The 19172-nt window shown below is 47.5% G+C and overlaps 1 protein-coding gene across 1 annotated transcript in view; it reads right to left on the reverse strand.

Annotated features, from left to right (window-relative positions):
- Positions 1 to 19172, reverse strand: part of PTGR1 (prostaglandin reductase 1) — a 29354-nt gene that overhangs the window by 2787 nt on the left and 7395 nt on the right. Inside the window, exons 2-8 of the mRNA XM_053372167.1 lie at positions 16877 to 16992; positions 15838 to 15883; positions 14382 to 14441; positions 13179 to 13346; positions 10564 to 10681; positions 5800 to 5955; positions 3470 to 3575 (exon numbers count right to left, since the gene is read on the reverse strand). Coding sequence (XP_053228142.1) covers positions 3470 to 3575; positions 5800 to 5955; positions 10564 to 10681; positions 13179 to 13346; positions 14382 to 14441; positions 15838 to 15883; positions 16877 to 16982 — 760 coding nt within the window. The 5' untranslated portion in view covers positions 16983 to 16992. The remainder of the gene's footprint in view (positions 1 to 3469; positions 3576 to 5799; positions 5956 to 10563; positions 10682 to 13178; positions 13347 to 14381; positions 14442 to 15837; positions 15884 to 16876; positions 16993 to 19172) is intronic.

The following is a 19172-nucleotide window of genomic DNA, read 5'->3' on the forward strand; positions in this document are numbered from 1 at the left end:
GTCACCTTGGAACTGCCAAGAGGAAAGACGCCATCTTTGACCAAAGCCCAGTTAACTATTGTTCCACAACTTCCCATTCCAGCAGAGATCGCAGTGCTTTCACATAATCCTGTTGCACAGCTCCCCCTAACAGTCAAAATAAGCTCAGAGCAGAACTGTTGTTTTTTTAAATAAATTTTTAAAAGCCCACAAAATATTGCGCTCCTTGCTTTGTCATTCTTACCAACAGCCCTGTGAGGTAGGCGACATTGAAGCACTGCCTCTTGCTTAATTCTGCCCAAACTGTACAGCTAGGTAAAGGTAAAGGGACCCCTGACCATTAGGTCCAGTCGTGACCGACTCTGGGGTTGTGGCGCTCATCTCGTTTTATTGGCCAAGGGAGCCGGCATACAGCTTCCGGGTCATGTGGCCGGCATGACTAAGCTGCTTCTGGGAAAACCAGAGCAGCGCACGGAAATGCCTTTTACCTTCCCGTCAGAGCGGTACCTATTTATCTACTTGCACTTTGACGTGCTTTCAAACTGCTAGGTTGGCAGGAGCTGGGACCGAGCAACGGGAGCTCACCCCGTCACGGGGATTCGAACCGCTAACCTTCTGATCGGCAAGTCCTAGGCTCTGTGGTTTAACCCACAGCGATTTTTAACCGAGGTTTCTAGGCCCGATACTCTTTTTCATTACATCCCAGCGTCTGAAAGGAGTAACCGTGGATGCCAATCGCAAACCAGTGATTAGCAAATTTCGCTACCGCTTCCAAGTGCTTTGCAAGAGGAATGGTGAGCTGACATGTACCAATGGTCCCAAATGACTTCAGAAGACTAGGAGTGTTTGGAAACTTCAGCAGGGAAGAGGGGGGAGCCAGTTAACTCAACTAGAAGCCAACTAGAAGCCCGAGTTTCAATTGCTCAACTGTGCTGCTACGATAAGGGGGAATGCTGAAATTATTTTCAAAGCAGCAGCAAGTGGTTTCTTTTTTATATATATGTAAATTTTTATTAATTTTTCAACTTACCATTTTCAACAGTAATTAAACATACTTTCATTTCTTACACCATTTTTTTTACTTCCACCAATCACATCTGACAATTTCCCCATCTAATCACTTAATATACATTTCTTACTTCCACTATTACATTTAACTCTCAAAACTAGCATCTCTCTTCTTTCGCCTCTTTGCAATATTTCATATATTTCTCCTTACAAAACGTCTAGTCCTGCTAGCGTAATTTGTTGATTACAGTAGCAGCAAGTGGTTTCTAGCTCACTACGGACCTCTTGTGGTGTCAAACTATTCCGCTCCTCAAATAGGTATTTGAGAAATGTTGCCCGTATGGCCTTATCAAGCTACACTGAATGCTGATATACAAAGGATCCCTGAAAAGATCCAGCAAACGTTATAGCCTTTGTTGTTGTTTTTGAGCAGGAGCTTCTGTCGTCTACACTCAGGTTGTTCCACACACTAACCCAGGGGTTGGCAAACTATGGCCCGGGGGCTGGATGCGGCCCACCGGGCTCGTAAATCTGGCCTGCGGACCCTGCCGCCTGCTCGGTCAGTCCCCGTGTTAAACCAGCACAGTGCGGAGGCCTCGCCATGCGGGGACTGACTTCCACAACGCTGGTGTGGCTTCCGATTGGCTGCAGGAAGCTCCTGCAGCCAATCCAAAGTCGTGGACACCTCTGGGTGACACCCCTTCCTTCCCGCTGAGGCGGCCATGTATGGCCAAGAGCAGAAAGGGAGGAAGCTGCAGCGGCAGGGAGGCTGCTTCTGCTGCCCAGGCCAGCAGCATGGGCTCTGCACCCCGCAGAGGACGATGACGACGCTGCTGAAGACGAGGTGGCGGTGGCGTGAGGGGCGGGTCCTTTCAGGAGAAGGTGGGTCTGGCCCCCCACAAGGTCTGAGGGACAGTGGACCGGCCCCCTCCTGAAAGGTTTGCTGACCCCTGCACTAAACGTTTCTCACTGCCTCCATTTCCATTTCTCACTGGAGGCAGTGAGAGGTTTTACTTTCTTGGGCTCCATGATCACTGCAGATGGTGACAGCAGTCCCAAAATTAAAAGACGCCTGCTTCTTGGGAGAAAAGCGATGACAAACCTAGACAGCATCTTAAAAAGCAGAGACATCACCTTGCCAACTAAGGTCCGTATAGTTAAAGCCATGGTTTTCCCAGTAGTGATGTATGGAAGTGAGAGCTGGACTATAAAGAAGGCTGATCGCCAAAGAATTTATGCTTTTGAATTATGGTGCTGGAGGAGACTCTTGAGAGTCCCATGGACTGCAAGAAGATCAAACCTATCCATTCTGAAGGAAATCAGCCCTGAGTGCTCACTGGAAGGACAGATCCTGAAGCTGAGGCTCCAAGACTTTGGCCACCTCATGAGAAGAGAAGACTCCCTGGAAAAGACCCTGATGTTGGGAAAGATGGAGGGCACAAGTAGAAGGGGACGACAGAGGACGAGATGGTTGGACAGTGTTCTCAAAGATACCAGCATGAGTTTGACCAAACTGCGGGAGGCAGTGGAAGACAGGAGTGCCTGGCGTGCTCTGGTCCATGGGGTCACGAAGAGTCAGATATGACTAAACGACTAAACAACATCCTTCGTTGCCATCCTTCGTTGACTCACATTTTAGGGCAAACCCAGACAATGCCACTGAACCATTGTATCCCAGAGCTTCCTGCATGTTGTCTTCTTGTAGAGCCCAATTCAAAGTGCTGTTTTGACCTATAAAGCCTTAAACAGCTCAGGACCGCAATACCTCAAGGACCGCCTCTTCCCATATGAACCTACCCGGACCCTGAGATCATCTTATGAGGCCCTCCTTCGTGTGCCGTCTCCTTGAGGGGTCCGGAGAGTGGCAACACGAGAACAGGGCCTTCTCTACAGTGGCTCCCTGTCTGTGGAATGTTCTCCACAGGGAAGTTTGCCTGGCACCTTCATTATACACCTTTAGGTGACAGGCAAAAACATTCATTTTCGTTGATCTGTTTGACATCCTATGCCCTTTTTTAAAAAAAAAAAAAAGGGTGTATTGGGTTGTTGATTTTATTTTTATTATGTATTTTGTGATTTTATATCTTGATTTTATTCTGTGAACCACCGAAACCTCCGGGGTATAGGGCAGTATATAAATTTAACAACAACAATAATAAGTTGGAAGGGACCGCAATGGTCATCTAGTCCAACCTTCTGCAATGCAGGAATCTTTTTGCCCAATGTGAGGCTCAAACTCAGAACCTTAAGATTAAGTGCTCTACCAACTGAGCTATTGAACTTTTAATTAAAAGCTTCCACTGGCAGCTTCTGGCAGTTGTTTTGCCTGTTAAACATGGCAATGGAATTCCTGAAGAACAGCCCCATTAAATTGTGAAGTGTGACCTATGTAAGCATTATAAACTTGTGCCTTTATCAGCCCGTGACCCTTTCCCCCCAGAAGCTATAAAGCAACAGACAAAAATAAAAATACAACTTTTACCTGTTTGGGGCACTGTGTCATTGTACAAGGAGATGGCGCCACACACAGCAATTCTCCCAAATTTCTTCATCTGGCCCAGGGCAACAGTTGAAAACTGGCCTCCGACCTGTTCAGATAAAGACCGTTACAATGTGCCATGATGCAATGCATTGAAAAAAACACTAAGGGGTTTCTGCTACAATTCCCAGCACATACTGTACATTTCCCAGTATTCTTTGGGGGAAACACATGACTGCTAAACTGGTGCAAGCATGCATTATTAAATGCATGGTGTGCATGTGGATTTGACGACAGTCTCTTTCTCTTTTCTCTCTCCATTCAGGCAGGCTGGCCACTTTTAATTTTTCTTTGGTGAGGGGAGGCAGGTTCCCCCCCCCCCCCGAAGCACTTTGCATGCATATCTGCTTAAATAAAACCAACTTCGGAGTTTGGACACTCTGACAGTTTTCTTTACTATTGAAAAACTACCCAGAAGGGGAGGAAGGTGGCTTTGTGTACTGGAAACCAAGCCATGGGTGGATCTACACACGGGGGGGGGGGCGACTCTATAAATAAGTCAGAAATTAAATTGTTATAACAAAGGTGGGGGGAACCACAATGTAAAAAAATGTATAGAAAATGTTTTCTCTCTGGTGCCATCTAGTGGTGCATGTTTGTAAGGAATTCAAAACGTCCTTTGAATTCAACCGTTATGAGGAACGGTTGAAGGAGCTAGGTTATGTTTATAGTCTGGACAAGAGGAGCTACAATTCCCAAAGCTCCCTAGAAACAGGAACTGCCTGTTAAACCATTTTAGGAATTGTACCTCTAGAGGTCTGGTAAAAACTCTTTACAAATGACAGTATCCAAGTGGTACAACACCGCTTTGAGCGTATTCTGCGGATGGGGCCGAAGTTTTCAAACCGAAAAAATTTGCTGCAAGCAGTATCTCTTATTTCCAGGGAATTGAGCAGGTAAGGAACCAGGCCCCTGCAGTTATGCGTTGGGAAGATCAAACTGGCAAGTCAATGCAGGTGTTCAAATTATTCCGGGCAGGCTTGTTTTTACAAGGTAGGCTTCTCTGGTTCAGCACACAAATCTTAGCTCCAACTTGCCGCAGGTGTGTAAGTCACTGTGGCTCGCTCAGCACCTATCCTGCCTGACATGTATGATCTAGCTGAGATTCCTGGATTAGAGCAGGTTGGACTAGATGACCCTAGAATGACCCCTTTCCATCTTTAGAATTCATTGCATTGGAACAGGTTCAGGCTGTTGCTTGCCCAAAACCAAGGATGTTTAGCAGCTCCTTTGCTACAGCCAAGTCTGTGCACTGGCATAACCTTGCTCTAGCAAGGTTAGACCGAAAGCTTTTGACAACGTCCCACTCCAAACAAGCAAACAATACCAAAAAGCTTTCCTTCAATCAGGGGTGGAGTGTGCGGGGGTCCCAGGAGGCACAATATTTAGGGGGGGTGAACCAGACGTCCCTATCCTGCCCTGCTTGTTTGCTAGGGGTATCTGGGACCCGGATCATGGCCTCACATCCGCATCCTCAGCCCCCTTGCTGACCGTGTGACGTTAACATATGAGAGTGCTGGAGGTGAAATAGTTAAACAGGTTACCCAATCAGAACCCAGGGGGGTGGAGTCAGAGAGACTATAAAACCAGCTCTGGGAGGGGCGAAGAGAAGAGTTTGTTGGTTGGTTGGAGTGGGAGTGAATGGGGATAGAGTCTGTGGGGAGGTTGAGTTAGTGTAGCGAAATAAGCTGAGTCAGGAACAGTTAGGAGCTAGGAAGACAAGTAAATATCTGAGAGGTGGTTTAGTGAGAGAGAGCAAGTAACGAAGTTTTAGGTCTGGATAGGCACCCCATGTTTGTAATTGACCGATACCGTTTATGAAACCACATGCTTGTTAAACTGCAATAAATAAACAGAAGTTTATGTTCCAATTTAACCCTGACTGGACTCAGCATTGTCCCAGGTAGGGCCTGGGTGGTGGCAGCGAGAAATAAAGTGGTGGCACAGGGATCAATAGATGGTGAAACGTCCGGGGACCCTGTGTGATCGCCACAGACTGCCAAGGCCGCACCGGCCAGCTGGGCTCATTCCGGTGCGAGTAGCTGGCACAGCGCAGCCCTGCTTGGCTCCAGCTGCAAGGGCTCAGCCATGGGCTCCATAAATCCTCCATGCCCCATGTGCCCACCTGGCAACACTGGCATTGACAGCTGGGGCAGTGGGTTCTGTTCACCCTCCACACCACACCCCAATGTGCATGCGCACACGCCGTAGGTGCCAGCAAACGGCGCAAACGTCTCCCGTTTTTCAAGAGTTGGCGCTCCGTTTGAGCTTACGTTGTCGAAGTAGCAGTCATAGCCATCGGGCGAAGCTTTCTTCAGGGCCTCTTCCAGAGACCCCACCGTCTTATAGTTGAAGGCTTCATCATAGCCAATTTCTTTGAGGAAGGCCACTTTCTTGTCCGAACCTGCACAGCCAACCACTTTGCAACCCTGCAGGATAAAGAAAATAAGTTATTTAATGCTTCCTCGCACTGCTCGTGCCGTTTCAAAACCATAGCTGTCAACCGTCCTTTAATTGGCGGGAAACTCCCTTATCCCAGCGCCATGTCCCGCTGCTGTCCCTTATTGATGATGTCCCTTAAATTTCCCGGGTTTCAAAGGAAGCAGCTCCTCTCCCTCCCTCCCTGCGGGCCAGGGAGGAGGGAGGCTCCAACTGTGTTGCTTGGCTGCCCAGCCTTCCCCCCTCCAGCCTCCTTTCACCAGCCTCGGCCCCCTGGAGACCCTCCCTGCTGGGACTGGCGGGAGCCTCAGGCCCTTCCGCTGCCATCCTCCTTGCAGCTGCCGAACTGAGCGTCTCTGCCTGGGGCCTCCCCTCTGCCGACCGCTGCTCCCACTAGGCCGTACTGCGGCTGCGCTGCCTAAGGACCCGGATGAGATGGGCAGCCTGGCGCGGCCTATGAATTGCGGAGGAGCCTTGAGAGGAGAGCGAGAGCAACCATAGAGAAAGCAGTTCAGAGAGAGGAGGAGGAGGCGGAGGCGCGGGCAGGTGTTCCAAGGGCTAACCATAGAGGCGGAAAGCGGAGGAAGGACCGCAAGCGCTTCTCCCATAGATTTGTAGTGGTAGTCTAGCATAGATGGTCTGATCTGCGGGTTTACTTCGGGTGCTATTCCCCCCCCCTCCCGCCTCGCCTGATGGAACTGAGAGCTGCAGATGGAGCGCAAGAGAAAAGATACAGAACTGCAGCAGCATCTTCGTAACTTGGACTTCGTTTTGCGTGAAAAGTGGTTGCTGCTTGTACTTATTTAATTGCAGTGTTTCATCAGCTGGTGTCTTGAGCAGCAACCTCTGGAAACAAAGGGCTAAAAACCGGTGCTGCTCTCCCAAATTATCTGGTTCCTTTTAACTTTGCATTTCAGCTGGTTGACTAAAATTCCTTATTTTGGCTGCTGATCCCTTATTTTCAAATCTGTAAGTTGACAGCTATGTTCAAAACCCATTTGTTTTTCACGCCATTCAGGAAACCATCACAACGCTACACGCTCAAAAGGTAACTGGACTGACAGCTTTCTTCCTGCCATTTCTCATCCATGCTCCTCTTTGGAGCGTTGCAGCGTCCTTAATTCTCCTGACTGCACAAGCTGAACGAGCCCATGCACGAAAAAGAATTCTGCATCGTTGTCACGGGCAAAGCATCAAGCTTTGTGACAACAAGCGAAAGGGCCAAAGGAGATTAACAAAAATTAAAGAATCTCGAGACACCGGGATGGAAGCCAAAGCACCAGCGCTTTTATCTCTTCGAGACAACCATGCCTGCAGAAAGAAAAACCCTCTCCTGCCATTGGAGCAAAGTGAACATTGCATGCCAATACACTTCTCCCATAGCAGCTGGCATGGTGGGGCAGAGATGCCAAGCCACCAGCCCAACCCTGGTGCCATTGGAGTTTATCTGGATGGGACGGGCAGGGGGTGCAAAGCGGCTGCAAGGTTCGGCAGCCTGTGGATACTGTGGCAGAGGCAACCCAGGACTCCTGCTGGAATATCCACACAAGCCTAATGGCAGCCGAGCACACATGATGCCAGCCAAAATCCATAACCCCCGCCGTTTCTTGAAAACTATTCTTGTTTTGTCACGTTTCCCCTCAAACCAGCTTCCCTCCGGGGGGGCTCCGCTAGGGGCACCTTGGAAGATGGCCGACAATACCATCTCTCCAGCTCACACGAGGTAATTAAGGGGCTGTTATGGAAGTAAATCAGCCTCCCGTTTTTCTTCCCGGTGTAAGGGAAGATGCAGCCTCGTCCGTGGTTGCCCATAAATCAACCCCAAGTTTGAAAGAAGGAGGGGGTGAGGGCACTGGACGGAAAACCCTCGAGCGAGCTTGAATCTCCCGGACGCTGTCTCCGAGTTCGACCCTAGTTGCATTTCTTAAGATGAAAAATTGGATATAAGATTAATTGCACACACTTCGAGCGAAGAAAAGGGTATGTTAGCTGCTAATTAAAGCTGCCACTGAGAAGTTAAGAGTGATGGATTGGACTGGAAAGGAGGTAACATCAAAGAATAACATCTATGCCGGTATGTTGAAACAGAACGGAAAGGGGGGGGACTTTTTATTTTCTTATTACGCTATTACCTAACAACCCCCCCTCCTAGAAGAATCGTTAATACGACCTATAGCAAGTGAGATTGGAAAATAAACTGTGTGGAAATAAAAATATCAACTAAAGCCTTTGTTTTTTGAAATATCTGGAAAGAAAATAAAAGGCTCTCTTGTGACGCAGTTTTTAATCAGGATCCGCCATTATGAGACAGACTATGTTGCGAGATTAACAGTCATAGGGGGAGGCGAGCCATTATTCTGTTATCATGTTTGTATTCTAAGTTCGACTTGGCAATTCTTCCCTGGAAAGACTACTTTATGGTGCAACTTTATGAGCAAACGCCTAGATTTATGAGCAACTTTATGAGCAAACGCCTAGAGTTTATTTCATCGGAACTGAGAAATATGGCGTCTGCCACCCGAGGAGGACTTTGGATCAGCATGTGAGGATTTATGACAAACAAAAGACTTACCAGCTTTAAAAAAAGGTAGAGCCTTACAACGTTCACACAGAAGCATAATATTGATAATATTGCTTACTTTAACTCACCTGTGGAAACAACTCAGAGGCTATTAGGAAGAAAAAGGAAAACAACAAGAAGATTGAAAGATGGGACTGGGGAACACTAAAAGCAGCAGAAATATGAGATGATTGGACCCTACTGAACTTGAAGCATGGGAACCCCCAACAAAAATTTATAATTTGGCAAAATATTTGGACTTTATGATATGTATTGGTATAATTTGGAATAATTAATGTGATATGATTGGATTGTTAAATGGAAAACTTAATAAAAATTATTATATATATATAAAAACCAGCTTCCCTCCGATTTGAAAATACAGTCCGTGGTTACGCAAAGGTGTGTACGTCTGAAAGCTGTCATCGCGCATGTGCAGAAGACAGCTTCACTGAATTGGGGGGGGGGCTGCAGGCACAGAGAAACCCGGCGAGGCGCATTGTGTCAAGACACACCCACCCCGCCTCTTCTCTGGTGCATAGCCCAAAGGAAAAACGCAACTGGAAACACAGTGCAGGTAAGCGACATCACCAAGATGCTAAGATGCGCTAAGATGCTAACGTGTACCTAAGCCCACGACTTTGCACCATCACGCCAACCGATATCTCACTTTTCTTAGCATGCACAGACTTAGAGCCACTGTCAAACTGGCCTAACAAAGGGAGGCCCCAATTTCCACCTGGATTCCACATCTGGATTCTGAATAATTCACAGGATGATTATTAAAGAGAGAAATGCTTCTCAGACTGTTCTACTTTGCAAGAAAGGAACATGCACACACCTTTTTTAAGGTTCAGGGTGGATGGAACACAGTAAAGGTAAAGGTAAAGGTACCCCTGCCCGTACAGGCCAGTCGTGTCCGACTATGGGGTTGTGCGCCCATCTCACTTAAGAGGCCAGCGCTGTCCGGAGACACTTCCGGGTCACGTGGCCAGCGTGATGAAGCTGCTCTGGCGAGCCGGCACCAGCGCAGCACACGGAAACGCCGTTTACCTTCCCACTATAAAGCGGTACCTATTTATCTACTTGCACTTAGGGGTGCTTTCGAACTGCTAGGTAGGCAGGAGCTGGGACCGAAAGACAGGAGCTCACCCCGCTGCGGGGATTTGAACCGCAACCATACGGTTGGCAAGTCCTAGGCACTGAGGTTTTACCCACAGCGCCACCCGCGTCCCTCATGGATCAGAGTAGTTTTGTCCTACTCTCTCTCTCTCTCTCTCTCTCTCTCTCTCTCTCTCTCTCTCACACACACACACACACACACACGTACATTCTTGTCCCATTCCCCATCAAATCAAGCGGTGCAGAGATGTAATAATAATAATAATAAATTTTTATTTGTACCCTGCCCTTCCCGGTTCAGAAAACCGGGCTCAGGACGGCTAAGAACAAATTTAAAACACTTAATTGATGCAACCAAAAATAGCATAAAATACAGTATAAAATGTGAATAACAATAAATTCAGAATTCAAAAATCAATTTAGGTGGAAAATCCATCCAATAAACATTAGATGATCACCAGGGCTAGCTGGCTAAATTAGTCCTATTTGGGTCAGTGAGGAGACCAGGGGAGAATTAGCTGTGGGATCCCAGAGCAGGTAATCTTCATAAAAAGGGGTAGGGGAGGGAAGGAAGGGGAATAAAAGATCAGGCTAAATTCAAAATGAAAGCCAGGCGGAATAGCTCTGTCTTACAGGCCCTGCAGAAGGAAGTTAAATCCTGCAGGGCCCTGGTCTCATGGGACAGAGCCTTCCACCAGGTCGGAGTCATTCCTGAGAAGGCCCTGGCCCTGGTGGAGGATAATCTGACGTCCTTAGGGCCCGGGACCTCTAAACTATGATTATTCATGGACCTTAAGGTCCTCTGCAGGGCATACCAGGAGAGGCAGTATGTACTGCCTGGGACACTTCCTCCAAGTCCCCCTGCCCTTTCTGCTCTGGGCCCATAACACCAACACGTTCTTCCACGACCGCTTACCTTTATTTTCGCAATCTGCCCAGCCACACTCCCCACAGCCCCAGCTGCAGCATTGATCAGGACGGTATCTCCAGGTTTCATCTGACAGATCTCAAGCAGGCCAAAGTAGGCAGTGAGCCTGGGAGGGACAGAGGGGAGGGGGGGAGGAAAAGTTAGCTTGTCAAGGATGTCGAAGGGAGCATGGCGTCCTTCTCACGCCAACCTCCCTGAGCTGCTTTGCAAGGCTGGTACCACTCTGGCAGTGGCAAGGGTTGGGCTGGCATTTGGTGGGCTCCCTTTGCCCTCTATATCTCCCCGGTGCACACAGATGCCCCGGGTGCCATAAAAAAGTTCTGCCACTAGGAGGAAGAAGAGCCGCTGGCCATGGAGGCCGAGCTGCCATGCAGCACCTGGTAAAGGTAAAGGACCCCTGGATGGTTAAGTCCAGTCAAAGGCAACTATGGGGTTATGGCGCTCATCTCGCTTTCAGGCCGAGGGAGCCGGCATTTGTCCACAGACAGCTTTCCGGGTCATGTGGCCAGCAGGACTAAACCGCTTCAGGCGCAATGGAACACCGTGACAGAAACCAGAGCACACTGAATTGCCATTTACCTTCCCACTGCAGTGGTACCTATTTATCTACTTGCACTGGTGTGCTTTCAAACTGCTAGGTTGGCAGGAGCTGGAACAGAGCAATGGGAGCTCACTCTGTTGCAGGGATTCGAACCACCGACCTTCCAACTGGCAAGCACAAGAGGTTCAGTGGGTTAGGCCGGAGCGCTGCCCGCAGTACCTAGATGTCGCATGTGACATTGCACACACACCCCCAATCTCCTTACCAAGTCGGCGCACCTGCAACCAAGTTATGGTCTGGGCTCTACTTTCCATTGGCTCAGACTGTTCCAGCTGTTGACCTCCCTGCCTTCTGCCCTCCGAAAACCAATGGGCACCAGCCACCGCTGCCCCCATCTAAGGGTTCTTGGAAGGCCTCCCCCCAATCAGAGACAGTGCCCCCGGGAGAGGCATTCTGCCTACACCCAGGATTTTTGTTGGGGGGGGCGGGCAGTAGAATTCTGGAACCTACCTGTATATAAAAGGGCTTAGCCCGAGGTTTGAGTTGTTGGTGGGGAGTTGGTTGGTTTTAGTGGGTTGGTTGGTTGGGAAAGGCATTTGGAGAAGCAGTTGGCAGGCAGTTGGAAACAGAGAGACAGTTAGGGCAGTGGGTTCTTGAGTGAGGAGAGGTAGAAGAGATAGAGAGAGGAAAATTAAGACTAAGAAAGTAAAGAGTAACAACGTTTGGAATGCCGTTAAAGTTTGTTTGTGTCTGAAATAAACTACACTCTTCTTTATTAACTTGAGAACCTGACTGAGACTGAAGTGATTTTACTGGGGAGGACCTGGTTGGTGGCAGCGGATTAGTGGTGTACGGGTCAATAGTCCGTGAGACGACCGGGGGCGCTGTATGAACGCCACACAGAGCATTTTTTTAAAATCATGGGTAAATACAGTGGAGGACGTGGTTGGCGCTGTGGGTTAAACCACAGAGCCTAGGACTTGTCGATCAGAAGGTCGGCGGTTCGAATCCCCGCAACAGGGTGAGCTCCCATTGCTCGGTCCCTGCTCCTGCCAACCTAGCAATTCGAAAGCACGTCAAAGTGCAAGTAGATACCGTATTTTTCTCTCTATAAGACGCACCAGACCACAAGACGCACCTAGTTTTTGGAGGAGGAAAACAAGAAAAAAAATATTCTGAATCTCAGGAGCCAGAACAGCAAGAGGGATCGCTGCGCAGTGAAAGCAGCAATCCCTCTTGCTGTTCTGGCTTCTGGGATAGCTGCGCAGCCTGCATTCGCTCCATAAGACGCACACACATTTCCGCTTACTTTTTAGGAGGGAAAAAGTGAGTCTTATAGAGCAAAAAATACGGTAAATAGGTACTGCTCCAGTGGGAAGGTAAACGGCGTTTCCGTGCGCTGCTCTGGTTCGCCAGAAGCGGCTTAGAAATGCTGGCCACATGACCCGGAAGCTCCCTCGGCCTATAAAGCGAGATGAGCGCCGCAACCCCAGAGTCAGCCACGACTGGACCTAAAGGTCAGGGGCCCCTTTACCTTTACCTTTAAATACAGTGGTACCTCAGGTTACAGACGCTTCAGGTTACATATGCTTTAGGTTACAGACTCCGCTAACCCAGAAATAGTACCTCAGGTTAAGAACTTTGCTTCAGGATGAGAACAGAAATCGTTCTCCGTTGGCACGGCAGCAGCAGGATGCCCCATTAGCTAAAGTGGTACCTCAGGTTAAGAACAGTTTCAGGTTAAGAATGGACCTCCAGAACGAATTAAGTTCTTAACCCGAGGCACAACTGTATATCCATAAAAAGTGGACATTATGGGGGGCAGGCTTGGGTCGTGGGCGTGGAACCTCCGTTAATTGAGCGCTTTCAATGCTTTTCAATGCTTTTCAATGGCTTTTGTGGATCTGGAGGGGAGAGAGCTACACAACCGGCTACACAACCACGTCTATGCCTTCTCACATTTCGCACAAGCGCCACGATGCGTCAGTGCCCAAAAGGGAGTGGAAGCCACATACTTGAAGCTCATCCCCAAAGCTTCTGAGCCACTTCCAAGGCTACTCACCCAGGCATGCCAATAGCTCCCAGAGCCAATGATCGGGGCAGTTTTTCCGGCCAGTTAGGTAGCATAGGAAACAGCTCTTTGCTTGTGGAGATGAAGTGAGTTGTCCAGCCTGCTCTGGCTAGGGCGAAGGAGCCCACAGGGAACGTGGGGCACTTGCTTTCCAGAACTCTATATATATATGTTTAAAAAAAAAGCACAGTTGCATCAGCAAAACTGCTCTGCATACAGCAAAGTGAAAGCAGATTTTGTCATTCATTTCTAAACAGGTATTAAGCAGCTGCAACTTTACTGTGCAGAGAGAGGTACCGGAGAGGATTTTTTTGCATAGAATCGGCAGCATGCTCTCCAAAGATGGGACACGGGTTACATTGATAAGGGTGCCCCGTCTGCTCTACAGACTTAATGCTGTGCCGTACCATAGTCGCAGCTTCTGCCAAAGAATCATAGGAACTGTAGTTAGTTAAGAGTGCTGAGGGTTATTAGCTGAGAGTTCTTCCCTCCAGAGCTACAATTCCTGGAGAGGTTTAACCATCACTTCCTCTTCCCAAAATTCTTTAGGGGAAGTCACATACAATACAGACGGGGCTCCTGACACTATAGCTCAGCACTATAGCTATGCCCAGATTCAAATCCTCCCATCCCCAGCTATGACTGAGAAAGACTGTCTGAAGCTCTGGGGAGCTGCAGCTAATGGGTGTGGACTGTACTCAGATACAGGAATCATTGGTTTAAGGCAGGAAGATGCCTACCTTTCTAATATCAATCACCACAAATCTACTAAAACACAGTGCTTTTTTCGTAAAAAAAAAATGTTTAGGGGTACTCTCATTTTGACTCAAGAAAATCACCATTTTATAATTCAAATCGGGGGAAATAAATATAGTAAATGGACTAAAGTACAATGATTCACAGTGTGTTTAGGGGTATGTGTCCGCCTTTGTCCCCCACAGAAAAAAGCACTGCTAAAATATAATGTGTTCCCTGAAATCTTAATTCTGTTTCCAGTCTATTTCTCTTCCTCTCTCACACGCACGCATGCTTGTTTAAAGAGCGCCACCTTAAACATTTGCAAAGTGCAAAAGATATGCTAGAACTACTTTATATTAACTAAGGCTCAAGGATAGCAGCAGCAACACAGCTGTCAACATCAGCAAAATCTTTTCACAAACACAGAGAGAGAGAGATGTTGATGGAGGATCTTACTTTGCAACTTGGGATCCTAGCATTGTATCCCCTTCCTTCAGATGAATCCTGCTGTATGGTCTGTAGAGAACAAAACAAAACACACCAACAAGACGGGCTTGTCAGAGAATGTCTAGAGAATGCCTTTGCAGTTATGGGAGCAATTTGCACCGACAATTGGGATTCGAACCCAGAACCAGCCTTTTACTATGCTTCTTGTTTTTTTGCCTTTATAAACTTTTGATAACCACGACCGCTTCAAAACACAAGAGCATGCAACAAGAGGCATGGTATCCAAGTCAATGTTTTCATTATGGTGTATAACTCGGGAGTTTGCCAACTGACCAGAGCAATGGCCTGGCCTGCTCTTGTGCAGTCAACAACCACCGAGAGAGCAGAACTACAGAACAACTCATAGATGAATTTTACACAGTCTGCATATAAATGTTCTAAACTACCAGCATTTGCAGAGAGAAGTTGCTATTAAAGGCACAGGAGTAGAGGCTGGTAAAAATTGGTAAGATTAACAACCCTACTTATGGCAAAAGCAACAGAAACTACCGTAAATACTAATGACAATATAATGCATGGGTGATCAAGACCACACAGAGGACAGAATAAGCTGTTAACAATGGGCGGTCAGTCTATAATTTTTCACGAGGAACTTTCTCTACAGTGTTTGAAATTTCATAAAATTGCCTGTTGACGTTCTTCAAAAACGTGTCATAATATAGTGAAGTAGGTTCAGGTACTTCCTGGTCATGGCCTCAGCATTTGAAAGTATATTTTTATCTTATCTTATATTTTTAATGACAAATTGCTCATAGGAGAATTCCGTACAGGGATTTCAAATCCTGAAGTCGTAGGCTGTGGTGACAGACTTATCCTCTGGAAGCTTACACCAATTAAAACTCTGCTACAGAATAAGCTCTCAAGGGAAGACAAAAGCTGCGCTCCAACACAATGCTCAACCACAGATTCAGCTATTCTTGGGCTCACACTCTTGGTTCCTCTTTCCTCACGGCCGTGAAGAAATTAGAAACTTCTGCTTTCGAATAACTGTGGTTTGCTGCGATGCCTGAAACCTTGTCTGCAGTTATTTGTTATGTGTGGTTAGTGGAAACGAGCCAAATTTGTTAACTATGGTTGGGAGTTGGCTTGGTTCCACTAACTATAGCTAAGACTACATAGCTACATCTTGTTGGAGTTTTGGGCAACACAGCAAGTTTTGCAAACTTTCAAAACCGAAGTGAAAGATTCCGAGCTCTTCTTGATGGCCACAGCGACAAAGGAGCGTGCGAGAGCCTAAGGTTTGCTGTGGGCTCATTCACCTAATGCGAAACTATGGTTTCGTCTTGCATCCAAACTGGCCCAGAGTTAACATTTAATAGGGAAATCTAGGCAAGAGGTATAGCCAAGCTGTACTGCAATTTCAGGGTTATACTTCAATGGGTAAGTCCAACAAAAAGAACAATACCTCATATATGGGTCAAGACTGAGGAACACGGTTTCAAGCAGCACCTCTGAAATACAGAATATGATAAAGTAGATTAATGGACAAACTTGACCATAGATCGGAGACAATCTTAGTCTCTTAAATTCGTTAAAAAAATAGTCACCATGGCAAGAGAGAACCAGATAGGGTTGGGGCATCTGAAAGGCTTCAGGCTGGGATCCAAGACATGTTTACTCAGTAGTAAGTCTTACTAAGTTCGAATCGTAGAGTTGGAAGGGGACCAAGCCGTCATCTAGTCCAACCCTCTTCAATGCAGGAATCACAACGAAAGAAACCCTATCCAGTGGTGTAGCATGGGGAACACGGGCAGTTGACCCGGTTGCAAAATGATTAGGGGCGCAAAATTTCAACACCCGGTGCTGCCTGAATACAGCTGCATGCTTCTGTCACTGTACGCCGTTGAAAAGCAGCTTTTCCATGCAAACCAGGAAGAGGGGCGCAAAATTTCAACACCCGGTGCTGCTTGAATATAGCTGCATGCTTCTGTCACTGTACGCCATTGAAAAGAAGCTTTTCCATGCAAACCAGGAAGTGACCTCTCCAGACAATGACTCTTCTTTCCCTATCTCTGCAGCTGCAAACTCCTGGGTGACGTGGATGTCATTAGGCGTTGAATGAGCATGCGTACTCCACCCATTTCCCTCCCTTCCACCCGCTCCATGTGGCCCCGGGCACTGTCAACCCAAGCTACACCACTGTCCCTATTCAACCTCTGTGTAAAAACCTCTAGTGAATGAGAGAGTCTACTACCTTCTGACACAGTTCATTCCATTATCAAACAGCTCTTGACCTGTCCTATTCTCCAGTGCAGCATAATACAAGCTTGCTCCACCTCCCTTGGAATCAAATGCAATGAAAATCATTTCTTCTTAGCAAATGTTCCACATGCATCCTATTGAGATTCATGTTCTGATGGTGGGCCAAAATGACGAGTCAATGGATTCACCCCTTCAGTTTATTCACATAAAACTTTGAGTACGAAGACAAAAATCCCTCTTACCTCCATCCTTCAGTGCCGGTAATTCCACCTCTTTCAGTTCAAAATCACTGTGCTTAGGAAATCCCTCAAAGTGCTTCTTCAAGATCCAAATCTTTGCACGCACCATCTTTCACGTCCTGAGTGATCAAATAAGATTATACAAAGTTATAAACCATCAGAGGAATTGCCTGTGTGCTGCTCTCCACACTCTTCGATTGCTGAAGCAAAGGTTTGTGTGTCTCCCCAGCCCCACATTAAAACTGGGAACACACTTCTGTGATTTATTTCAATCAGCTCCCTGAACCACAGGCTGGTGGGTATCCTCCTTGCAATTCCAGGATACCCCAACTAACATTATTTTCTTGCAACCTGCTCTCTTCTTTCCTTTGGATGAAAGCATTGCATCTTTCAGATTTCAACATGCCTATCAGCTGTATAGGGACACAGGTGGAGCTGTAGGTTAAACCACAGAGCCTAGGACTTGCTGATCAGAAGGTCGGCGGTTCGAATCCCCGCGACAGGGTGAGCTCCCGTTGCTTGGTCCCTGCTCTTGCCCACCTAGCAGTTCGAAAGCACGTCAAAGTGCAAGTAGATAAATAGGTACCACTCCGGCGGGAAGGTAAATGGCATTTCTGTGCGCTACTCTGGTTCGCCAGAAGCGGCTTAGTCATGCTGGCCACATGACCCAGAAGCTGTATGCCGGCTCCCTCGGCCAATAAAGCGAGATGAGCCCCAGAGTCGGTCATGGCTGTACCTAATGGTCAGGGGTCCCTTTACCTTTTACTATCAGCTGTATAGCACAGCTGACAGAATCCCAATGCACCCTTCCTTTCTTTTGGGTAAAGGACTGTGGAAGAGAGCTGCATTGACATGGCAGATTAGTCCATTTCCCCAACATTTCCCTAACGGTTAATTTCCACATTATACTTCAGCTTTCACATGATGTGAAATCCAATTCCAGAAATATAGCAGAATCTGGAACAAAGTTAGGACTCCTTTCTGTGTCGGTTGCAAATGGGTGCTTTTTGACGTAACGACACAGAAACAAGCACTAATCCTTGCTCTAGATTTTGCTATATTTCTGGAAGCAGATTTTCACATCATGTGAAAGGGCCAAATGTAATGTAGAAGTTAGAGAAAAGTCAGGAAATTGAGACAAATTGCCATGCGAATACAACCTTGGTTTCCAATCACTGCCACTAGATTTTGTTTCATATACCTGCTTAAAGTCTCCTTAGTCAGCCCCTCCAAGTCACTCCCTTTTAAAGATTTAAACAAGGCACTGAAATGTGTAACTAAAGGGTAGGTTTGCACACAATGATTTGTCAATCTCTCTGCCCTTTTCTTCTGTCACACTGCAAGGAGATTGCTTTGTAACCGGAGCAGTTATGAAACCACCACTCTGTGTGAAAGGGCATTTCGCTGTGAATGATCAACACAAGCTTCGTGCCTTCTCCTAGCGATTCATTCCTGAACGGGAACATTACCTGTCGCAAGTTTTCTTTTGTATTATTACCAAAGTTGCTGACACACCCTGAACGTTAGCATATGGAAACTTGTGGGAAACTGCAACAAGATGTGGTAGATTAGTTTCGGCCAGAGGTGGGGAATCTGGTCTTCCAGATGTTGCAGGAAGTCCCATGAGTCCTAGAGCCAGCATGACCAATGGACAGGGGTGGTGAAAATCCAACATCTGGAGGACCACAGGTTCCCTGGGTGGTGAAAATCCAACATCTAGAAGACCACAAGTTCCCCATCTCTGGACTAGACCAGTGCTATAGCAATAATTATCATACAATCATAGAATTGTAGAAATGGAAGTAGGGTTGCCATATAAAAAGGTAAAGGGACCCCTGACCATTAGGTTCAGTCGTGACCGACTCTGGGGTTGCGGCGCTCATCTCGCTTTATTGGCCGAGGGAGCCGGTGTACAGCTTCCAGGTCATGTGGCCAGCGACTAAGCCGCTTCTGGCGAACCAGAGCAGCGCATGGAAACGCCGTTTACCTTCCTGCCAGAGCGGTACCTATTTATCTACTTGCACTTTGACGTGCTTTCGAACTGCTAGGTTGGCAGGAGCAGGGACCAAGCAACGGGAGCTCACCCCGTCGTGGGGATTCGAACCACCGACCTTCTGATTGGCAAGTCCTAGGCTCTGTGGTTTAACCCACAGCGCCACCCGCATCCCTAGGGTTGCCATATACTGAAGAGCAAAAAAGGGCAGCTCAAGCCGCTGCGAGCCCGAGTCAGGGAAAGAGGCATGTGGGGCTGCCACAGCAATGCCCGTGTGCCTTTCCCCAGCTCAGGCTGGCAGCAGCA

The sequence above is a fragment of the Podarcis raffonei genome, chromosome 17 (assembly GCF_027172205.1).
Source record: "Podarcis raffonei isolate rPodRaf1 chromosome 17, rPodRaf1.pri, whole genome shotgun sequence".
NCBI lineage: Eukaryota > Metazoa > Chordata > Lepidosauria > Squamata > Lacertidae > Podarcis > Podarcis raffonei.